The sequence below is a fragment of the Gobio gobio genome (assembly GCF_949357685.1).
Source record: "Gobio gobio genome assembly, chromosome: 8".
Lineage (NCBI taxonomy): Eukaryota > Metazoa > Chordata > Actinopteri > Cypriniformes > Gobionidae > Gobio > Gobio gobio.
Window position 1 is genome coordinate 20,766,762 of NC_137114.1, and position 11,016 is coordinate 20,777,777.

Consider the following 11,016-nt stretch of genomic DNA (forward strand, 5'->3'; position numbering starts at 1 on the left):
GGTTAAGGGCTGTTAAAGGAACACATTATAATCCACATAATTCATCTGGAAGGAAGTACTGTAAATGTGAGAAAATACAAAGTGCAAATTATAAAAAAAAACATAATGCTGCTGAAACTGTTAAACATGCTAAACATAAAAAATAAATAAAAAAAGGAGCCTTAAGTGGTCAATAATCTTACCAGTCATCTCTGTAAATAATAAGTAAAGAGTTGATTGTGAGGACATGTCTCTTTACTTAACATCCCCTATCAGTCGGTTAAATATCCTTGTAAGGTTAAGAGAGGAGGGGACACTCATTTTGCTTTGCCATATTCACTGGAAACTCAGAAATAGCAATTGCATAGTACTTTCTGAAGTGTAAGGTCACTCTGTAATAAAACAATCTAGCCCTGTCATGACTTTATTATGCCATGGGTCACCATTAGGAATGCCAGTTTAAAGTTTATTGATCTGCATTTATATATATATATATATATATATATATATATATATATATATATATATATATATATATATATATATATATATATATATATATATATATATAGACAATTGTAAGATCATTTGTATGATAGCATTTTCTTTTGGTCTGGTTTATATTTTCTTCCACACACTGCCTTCTACATCTGCATGAATAGCATTAACCATAAAAGGAATTGTATTTCAGTACTAGCTATTCTCAATGTGTTGTTGATTTCACTACACAAACACACGTCAGACTTGGACCGATGCCTTGTGATTTATAGTGCTTATGGTTCAGGCTAGGTAAACACTGCTCTTTCTCCATTCACAGTGTAAGTCATGGAAAATAATTGGTTCTGATCATGTGGTGATGGATGGATTTATGCTTCTGTATTTTATTTATTCTTCTCATTAATTATAATAATTAGCCCATTTAATATAGTCAGTGTTCGAGCTGCCCTTCAAAACATGATAATGTGCAGTGTCGAGGAAAGTTACTTTTAAAAGTAATTAATCACAATATTGTGTGACTCCCTAAAAAAAGTAACTAATTGTGTTAATTGTACTTTTTATTAAAAGTAATGTGTTACTTTTGCCTTACATTTTCTCACCTTGTTTATCTTTTTGATAACAAAAAAGTTATATTTATTCAAATGTAAAGTACAAAAGCAAAAGGAAAAGGAAATTAAAATACACGCAGTATATATAGGCTACAGACTTGGCCTGGTTTGCCTGGTACCAGCCCTATAGTACAATAAGCTTGTTCATATGCTTGCGAAGACTTCAGTGTAATGTGCGCTGGTTTCTCTCTGTGCGAGTCTCATCGCCAATAAACACTCTCTTATCAGCCCTATCCATATATACAGTTAAGGTGATATTAAATGACTTAAACCGTGATATAAGAATTTGGATACATTGCCCATCTCCAAGTCATGAATTCCCTGTGCGACTTCTTGCAAAGGCACGTCTTTACACCTGTTACATTTCGTTTGGTCACACCACAAGGTGTCACTGTGGCCTCAATGCCACTGCCACTTTGATTTCGATTGCTATGTCTGAAGTAAAACACGCCCCCCTATTTTTATTTTTTTATTTCTTTGTATGTTTATTTATGTATTTATTTTGTTATACATTTCTTTATATATCTCTTTATTTATTATTTAGGCAGCTTTGGAAGTCCATAAGTGAGATGAGTAAATGCATGCCCACATTTATGTTTACACAGCACACACAACACACTTACTCCTGATTTTTCTCACAATGGGGACAGGAGAGTTGTCCCCTTTATTAGTTACTTGATTACTTTTTAACTTTCGTTAATTGCAATGCATTACACCCCAAAATGTATTATTTGTCAAAGTAAAAGCATGGTTGGGTTTAATGCTGTGACATTGTTTTATGCCTAATAATAAAGGTCAGACAGAATTTAGCATACAAATGTTCTTTGTATTTATATAAAAAAAGATACAGACAGCACGTTTCACACAGAATTCCTTCAGTTTTGGTGAGTCAATAAACATTAGAAAAATACATAATAGTACCAAATTAACAGTAGCCTCTTACAACGTGGCTTAAAGATTGTGTAAAACAAGTCAAACAGAAAGAAAAGCAGTAAAAAAGGTAAAACTAAAAAATAGGTTAATACAATACTTTTCAATGTTGCGATATTTCCCGACATCCATGAGTATACAAATCATCTGTAGGTTTCCCAGAAAAAGTATAAACAATACAACAATACATTTTTAGCATCCCAATCAGTATAGACACAGCAACAGTGACCAATGGCATGAGTTTGGGGTTTGGCAATCTCTTGTTCCAACCATTGGAAAACAGGGGGCATATTAGAGAAACCTGCCTGAAAAAAGTAATTTTAAATGGTGCATAAATTACACTTTTTATATTTTCTTTAGAATAAACATGATTTTGAAGCTGTGCTGATCTGGCATGGGAGCAAAGTGGAGAGCTTAATACGCTTTATCGGACCACTTCAGTCTAATATGAATGAATATCTTCAGGACTGGTTTTCTAAAAGCTTGTTTTCTTGTCCTGGCCACTGCCAGATGATGAAATGGTTGTGTCGTTTGCCTTGAGACCCTGTGATTCTGAGAGGCCTGAACAAGTAGAAGGGCGAGATGATCGGAAAGCCAGATGATCTTCAGCAAACGCCGTCTCCAGCACCAGCAGCAGAGACTGTTTAAGCTTCTTCTTAAACTCCTCACACATGAACACATAGAGAAAGGGGTTCAGACAGCTGTTTATATAAACCAGGCACACTACAAATGGTCCTATATAATTTATTACTTTTCCAAAGTCACTCCACTTATTCTCCATTGCAATTATAGTGCACAGCTGTTGAATGTGAAAAGGAAACCAGCAAATGAAAAAGGCCAGGATCACAGATATAATAACTCGGAAAGGCTTAAGCTTCTTTCCTCTTTTGAGACGTTTGGCCCGCACTCCGATAGCAATGTATGAAGATGCAATGATCAGGAAAGGGATTAGAAAGCCCACTATAAACCTGTATATGAACAGAGACTTGATGATACTGGGGGGTTGTGTGTTATACGTGCATCGGTTATTCTCTTCCAAGCGGTTGATGACAAAGGGGATGCTGCAGAGAATAGATAAAACCCACACGAGTGCACAGATGATGCTGGCTTTGACCAGAGTTCGCTTGTTTTGAGCCCAAACAATCACCCAGGTGGACAGGCATCGGTCCAGGCTGATAGCGGTCAGCAAAAAAATGCTTGCAAACATGTTTAGCACTGCCACAAAGCTGACAAACTTGCACATGAAGTCACCGAAGTACCAAGCATTCTTGTTAAAGGCAGAAACAAGGTTGAGGATGATGACTAAGATGAAGATGAAGTCTGCAATCGCCAAGTTGAGAAACCAAATGGAGTTAACAGTCGTCTTCATTTTGTAGCCGGTCACATATATGACGAGCCCGTTTCCAATGATACCCAAAGCAAAGACGACAAAATATGTGCATATATTGAAGATTTCAATGCTTGATAAGGCTTCTGTCTGGGTTGCATTGGTTGCATTCGCTGCACAAAGAAAAGAGAAAGAAAACTGTAAATAAAAGATGTAACATTTCTGATTATTTATTTTGATTTTGAATTGATTGAAAACTGAATATATTAAAATGATTCATTCAGAATTCCAATTATTCAATTCACAAATTCAACTCTCTGACTCAATCCGGTTGTAGCCGTTAACAGCTCACTGTGTGGAATGGGGTGATTTTCAGTTCCGCATAAAGCTTTTGTATGTCTTTAAAATCATTTTTGGATAGTTTTTACAGCTCTGGGGCCGTATTCACAAAACATCTTAAAGGGTTAGTTCACCCAAAAATGAAAATTCTGTCATTAATTACTCCCCCTCATGTCGTTGGACACCTGTAAGACCTCCGTTCATATTCGGAACACAAATGAAGATATTTTAGTTGAAAGCTGATGGCTGAGAAAGGCTTCAGACAGGCCTCCATTGGCATTCAGTACATTGACACTTCCAAGATCAATGAAAGGCACTTCAAACGTCGTTACAAAGTCTATCTCACCACAGTGGCTCTACAATAATTTTACGATGCGACGACAATAGCTTTTGTGCGCAAAAAAAAAATCAAAATAACACCTTTAACCAACTTGTTCTCGACTTCCGTGTGTGCCTCCACGACGCATGCGCGAGAATATGACGTAGCGCCGGCGTTCGGGAATCCATGAAATACACACTTAAGCCCCATTTTGAGCACTACACCGAGACCTAAAGCACGATCAATGTAGAATCCAACAGCTTAGACACGCGCGTCTTCCTCTGCTTCCTCGTAAACAAATCGCTTCTGGGTCATATGTCCGAACGCTGGATCTGCGTCATATTCTCGCGCATGCGTCGTGGAGGCATACACGGAAGTCAAGAACAAGTTGGATAAAGGTGTTATTTTGATTTTTTTTTGCGCACAAAAACTATTGTCGTCGCATCGTAAAATTATTGTAGAGTCACTGTGGTGAGATAGACTTTGTAACGACGTTTTAAGTGCCTTTCATGGATATTGGAAGTGTCAATGTACTGAATGCCAATGGAGGCCTGTCTGAAGCCTTTCTCAGCCATCAGCTTTCAACTAAAATATCTTCATTTGTGTTCCGAATATGAACAGAGGTCTTACGGGTGTCCAACGACATGAGGGTGAGTAATTAATGACAGAATTTTCATTTTTTGTTGAACTAACCCTTTAAGGCTAAAAGTAGCTCCTAACTTGCTGATTTAGGAGAAACTCTTAAAAATGATGGCCGTGTCAGTCCTAATTTTAGGACTCTTAAATGTTTTGTGAAATACTCTTAGAGCAAACATTTTAGCGCTAAAACTAGCTCTTAAATATGTGAAAGTTAGGGGTAGTCAAGAGGACTCCTAAGTTACTAAGCCCAAATCACAAACAATACTAAAATGGATGCTGCCGGCAATCTGCCCAAAGACACTGTACAACATTGAAGCAATAGTTGATAGAGCCTTGGGTGCTGAGCCTTTTCTTCATAAATGCAATACATATTTTGATTTAGTATTTTTTGATTTTTAGTAACAAAGTTCGGGAGAAGCACGTTCAGATAACTGACCTATCGGTAAGCCCCGCCCCCCTTAGTTACTGTTGCTAACTCGGACAAACAAACAGAGTTGCTATATCTTACAATGTACAGCTGTCAGTGTGAAAACCTTATCCCAAGATGTTTTTGAACACAGAATGTAACGTATACCCCGTCCGAATGATGGCCAAACTTTACTGATGGTTTATGAAGTTTATTACATAGTTTTTCACTCAAAAAAATCATCGTAAGAGCTGAACAAACAAGCATATGTGCGCCTTAACGTCTCATTCACAAACTCTCTCTCTCTCTAGCCCTCTCTCCGTGGCATTATCATTAACATACACAGCAAATTACACAAAAATACTCACAGTAAACAAACATATATACACAGACCTTTTGTCTTTTCGGGGGTGCAGTTAATAACTGGTGAACTTTGTATCTGCAAAACAACTCCAATAAACTGCGTGCGAGCTCTCCCTTTACTACCCGTTGACAATAACACCCGTCAAAATAGTAGTCCTCCTTATAAGACAGATAATGCAGACCTTTAAACATTTCTAAACTCATATAAATAAAATGGGAATAAAATAAATATGGTGAGATTAATTTGGAAGCGATGGTTTACAGATCTCAATGCAAACGGGAGAAACCTATTGTTACAATTGCAGATGATAACATCCAGGATCAACACTGTTCATGTACCGCAGGGTAAGATTACATAAATTCACATTTAATCAGTTTATTAATATGGAGAGATGCACTGAAATGTAGACCTTTACTCTGGGTTCGGGCCTAATTCCGAGCTCGAAGCCCTCCCCCCCGGACAGCACGCCAAATACGCATTGAATTACTCTCTATAAATTATATGTAAGTGCGAACTCATGAAATGATGGAGAATAAAACAATGCAGTCAAGTTGAAAATAATGTCCCATTTTTTGCTGCAAAAGCCTTGTGGGCAGCTCGAGTTCACATTTACAAATGATCGGATTGAGTAAAAGAGTAAAATAAGCGTATTTGGCATGCTGTCCGAGGGGATCGAGGGCCCAGAGCTCGGAATTTAGCGCAAAGAGTATTCCCCCATATCAGGTATCAGGGTGGCGGAGGGATGCAGAAAACTGTCACTATAACTAAGTGAGTCGGCTGTGTGTATATACGCCTCCTCTCGAGACCATTTGAACACTCCTCCCAAACATAATTTGTCTCTTGAATTCTGCAATCTCTCGAGATGCAGACATGTAAGAGGCTGACAATTAGCTGAATGTACTTGTTTAATTAGTGCCACTAAGTCTACTAAGTGTATGTAAAATATTTGAATATGGCAACAACATTCTTATTTTAAAACATTTATTTGAATATGGAAACATGATACCTCATACTAATTATGATTGAAATCACTGACATAGACCCCTTCCCCGGCCAATTACTGTGTTCATAGTTAATAAGCATGTTAACATCATCCATAGCAAAGAGGTCAATGCTGCCCTTACTCTTAGCTTAAGACTTCTCTCTATTCCTAAGCATGGGCGGATCTACAGGGGGGCAAGGGGGGGCAGGTGCCCCCCCACTCTAGAGCCTTGCCCCCCCCCAGCTGCCCCCCTAACTTTGATGATCCAAAAACTGTACTTGAAAAAACAACCCGCCAGTATGTCCAATACATTTACCAAAAGTAAACCATTTAATTTTTTATTTTAAATGTATTAAAATTAAAATACATAAAATACCCCTCCCCCTGCCCCTCAAATACTTAGCTACGTCCCTGATTCAAACGTGCAGAGCGGCGTTCGCTCAGTCTGGCTCACACACAGCGGGTCTGCTGCGGCGCGGTGGCCCTACAAACCGACTGGAGAGACTGAGCTGCCCCAGAGCCCCTGAAGGTGAAGTGAGTTTCCCCAGGTGTAGTTTTAACACACGTTTAACTTAAAATTACATTTGTAATGAATGTATTGTATGCTAAAGACGATTCAGCATCAGCAAAAACAGCAAGTCTATTACGTTAGCCAAAATCAGCGGTTGTGATTCGTAAGAGCACTCTTCCCTTTGATTAGCCTAATTTTGATTTTTAGTAAAGACAAGAACAGCTTAATAAAAAATATAAAAATATTGTATCCATAACTGCCAACTCTCACGCATTCACCGTGAGACACACGCAATTGACACTTTTCACGCCACACATACATTTTCTCACGCACAGAAAAATCGCGAAGCAAAGAGGACACGGAGACCGACAGACTAGACAGAGCAGGTTACTTATGATATAAAAAAATCTCAGCTCTCAGATTCTGTCACTTTTATTACGAAATTCAAACAATAAATGCCGTTTTGGCGCTTGTAAATGTTACGTGTCAGATCCCTAGCTGCACGTGGACAGATCATCTCTAGCTAATAGTAAATAAACACGAATGGACAATGTTGAAAGAAACAGTAGCCTACAACTTACCGAAATGTATATTCCTCATACATAATATCGACCAATCAGTCTAACAAAGGGGTCAATAAAACAACTGGAGAACAATTATGTCACATAACATTTACCTCAGGAAAGCCATTTAATGACCATAATAGGCTATAGCACATTAGTTGGCTAGAAAAAAAGAGCTATAAGAGAGTATTTTGCTAAATATGTGTAATGTACCATATTACATATTTATTATATTTTTATTTATATCATTAAATAAAGTTGTTATTATAATAAAAAAAACGCATTATATATGTAATTTGAGTTATTTTTAAACCTAAATAACACTGTCAGCTGATAGGGCTCTCTGTATGTTTACAGCATTATGAGTTGTTTTTTCTTGAGATTAGGTACATCTTTTGTGCCTAATATTTATCCGAATGAGTCAATATTAAATCAAATCACAATAATTTAATTTAATTTAAATGAAATAACAAAAAAGCGTAGCTTACCAGAAATTGTACCATGTAAACACTGTAACATGTTTAGAAACACATAACGCTGTTTGTGAAACATTTTGCTGCAAAGCACAACAACAGTCGCCTTAAGCTTTTCTAAAAATGATGGGTGATCATGGCTCATATCATTTGTGGACTGTAATTATAAGTTTTTAATTATAATAACAACTTGAGTATTGTCCACTGTTGTATATTTGTAGTCCACTGCATCTTGGACACAATTATTGTACTTTTTTATATTTTCATTTTGCTTTTTATACTGTTTTGTTTTGTTTGAACACTGGGCTTATTCCTGTTGTGAATTAAAAACCTTTGTAGTGTGTAAGGGCATGATTAAGCAATAAGTACTGTAGTTTAATAGTGGTTTTGCGTTTGTTTTGTTAAAGCAATTCACATATAGGGATTTCCATGTACCATCTACCCCTGCCACCCTGCCAAGACCTCTTGCCACCCCTTTGCCCCCCCATGTAAAATTTTCTAGATCCGCCACTGTTCCTAAGTAAAAGTTGGTCTCAGCAGCTTTGTGAATGAAAGGGTTAAGAGACCACTCACCTAAGAGCTTTTACTGCTATTTAGGAGAACTCTTAGTGGTAAGATCAAATGTTTTGTGAATACAGCCTCTGACTTTCAGTATAAATCGGATTATTGTTGTTGAAATAAGAACCTTTGCTTCCAGTCCATTGTTAATCATGCTCAACATTAGGCTAAATCTTGTTTAATGCATAATGTAATTTTATTTGTCAGAATTATGCAGAATACATGTTTGCAACTTACAAGGAGTTGCTCATTCTTACCTTGATGCCACCAGGGGGTATTATATCCTATTCTCTATTTTATGTATAAAATGCATGATGAGCGTATTTTTTTACAATACAGCAGTATTTTAAAATAAAAAGTGATGCTTTTATTTAAATTGTAAGACTTAACAAGCTTACTTTTAACCCAACAAAGTATTTGCTGTCTACAGCTTAAATGATGTCTGGTAGGTTTAAAGACTTTGTCAGCAAAATGTATTTCCCCAGTCACATGCAACATAAGACCACAGAACTGAACACAGAACACACAATGCTGCAACTCAAATACTTTCATGCTGTTCTCAACAATGATGCTATCAGCCTGTTTTGCATTTAAGCAAATACATGTTGCATTAGCCTACAGTTGATAATTATGCAATGACTATTAACCTCTATCCACTATTGACTTACACATGTGACTGAAGTCTATATATATATATATATATATATATATATATATATATATATATATATATATATATATATATATATATATATATATATATATATATATATATATATATATCCCTACAATAGTGGTTTACACTGAGAAACAATAGCATGGATGGATGATGAGACATCTTTTACATCACTGTTAGATAAGATTCTAAGCTTTTAACTCAAGTTGGCTTGCTGCATAATCTTGACCAAATCAATATTTCAAAGAATTTACGATAATGATCTCAACCAAAGGTGTGGAGGAGTCAAAAAATGCAAGTCACTTTGAAAAGCCATTACAGCAAATATAAACTGCCCACTTCACCCAGTTCTTTTCACAGGGCATCATATCTGTCTCAACAACACAGAAATTTGCTTGCAATATTATAATAGGTGTATCAAACATAGTCATAGCCTCAGGAATATTAAGTAGATGTAGATTCTTACCCATTTTCAGTCCTTTTCTTCTGTTCTTCCTGCAGGTGTGTGTTATCAAAACTCACAACAATGTCTTCACATGAACATTTGCTTGTGGTTTCCCCTTTATTTGTATGAAAGAGAAAGTGGGGTGGAGTGATGATGCAACAAGGGAACTATGATTCTGCGGAAAATGATTTTGAATATCAGCTTTCAAAGGTGAAAGTTGCAGTCTTCCATTGGAACCAAAAAAATAGAATCATATCGTTTATCAACATAATCCAAAAACTAAAAAAAAAATATATATATATAAAAATATTTATGACAACAGCAACCAAAAATTATTTTTTCACAATTTCTACACTGTGATATTTGTGTTTTGAGCATGATTATATAAAATAATTTGACGTTCCATATCTGTTGATAATATAATTTATCTTTCTTCTTGAGTGTTTAAAAGCAGTACAGAGGGCGCCATCTAGAGGCTGCCATCTTCACTTTATCATCCTTTTCTTCTACCTTTCTGTGGCTTATAAATTAAATACAATTATTTATGTCCTCTTCATTCTAACCTGTTTAACCCTGTACAATTTTGAATTTGGCATTACAGTTCTTCATGCAAATGTTAGGATGAATCGCTTGTTGTACTGCTTATTTGAAATGAGGATGAATCACTTGTTGTACTGCTTATTTGCAAGTCATTTCCTTTGCTAAAAGCATCTGCTAAACGATTAAATGTGAACATATCAAAAGACCGGACCTTTTAAGCCATTGAGACTAGTTTATCATTTATCTTCAAAATGGACAAAAAGCACCATAAAAGAGGTCCATATGGCTCATGCACTATAAATAGACATCTTAAGTCACTGATAGCATTTTATGAGGAACAGACTTGTGCTTTTGGTCTTTTTATTTTATGATGCAAGCAAAAGTTAAATTTGCATAATTCAGAAACTTATATAATGGTGCAGGTATGACATCATGATCTCAAACATATTCTCAAAACTCATTTTCCACGTCTTCTAAATCAATATTTTGATCGCTCACAGCTTATTCACCAGATCCATCATCAAGTGACAGTGACACTAATATTTGATTGTGTTCAGTACTTGCTCTCCAATAAATCGCTGCACCATTTCAAGTTTTGCAGATTATAATTATTATTGTTTCGTTTTCTGTCAGAGGCAACTATGAGTGAAACTCTCGGGGTTACTTGACTGTAACCCTGTTACCTGATAAAGCGGAACGATATGCTGCATGTGGGAAAGTGTCTTATCACGACCCGCTGTGAAAAAGTGTGTTTAAACAGGTCAATGAAATTGATCTGCATGTATTATAGCCTCGATCAGTGACGTCATCAGGGCAACCTGCACGAGGCTATAAATAGATGAGCCCCAGCTGTAAGCCT

The 11,016-nt window shown here is 36.4% G+C and overlaps 1 protein-coding gene across 2 annotated transcripts; it reads right to left on the reverse strand.

The window, feature by feature from the left end:
- Positions 1-1,719: 1,719 nt before the first annotated feature.
- LOC307130677 (C3a anaphylatoxin chemotactic receptor-like) lies at positions 1,720-9,714 on the reverse strand. Of its 2 annotated transcripts, none has more exons than XM_079823774.1 (2): positions 9,639-9,714; positions 1,720-3,515 (listed from the first exon to the last, which is right to left on the reverse strand). In XM_079823774.1, the coding sequence occupies exons 1-2, from the start codon at positions 9,640-9,642 to the stop codon at positions 2,491-2,493; spliced, it is 1,029 nt and encodes a 342-aa protein (XP_079679900.1). In that variant the 5' UTR covers positions 9,643-9,714; the 3' UTR covers positions 1,720-2,490. The 2 variants fall into 2 exon arrangements, with proteins under 2 accessions (XP_079679900.1, XP_079679901.1); XM_079823775.1 differs by lacking the exon at positions 9,639-9,714 and adding an exon at positions 5,439-6,559 and having other exon boundaries at positions 1,894-3,515.
- Positions 9,715-11,016: the final 1,302 nt, after the last annotated feature.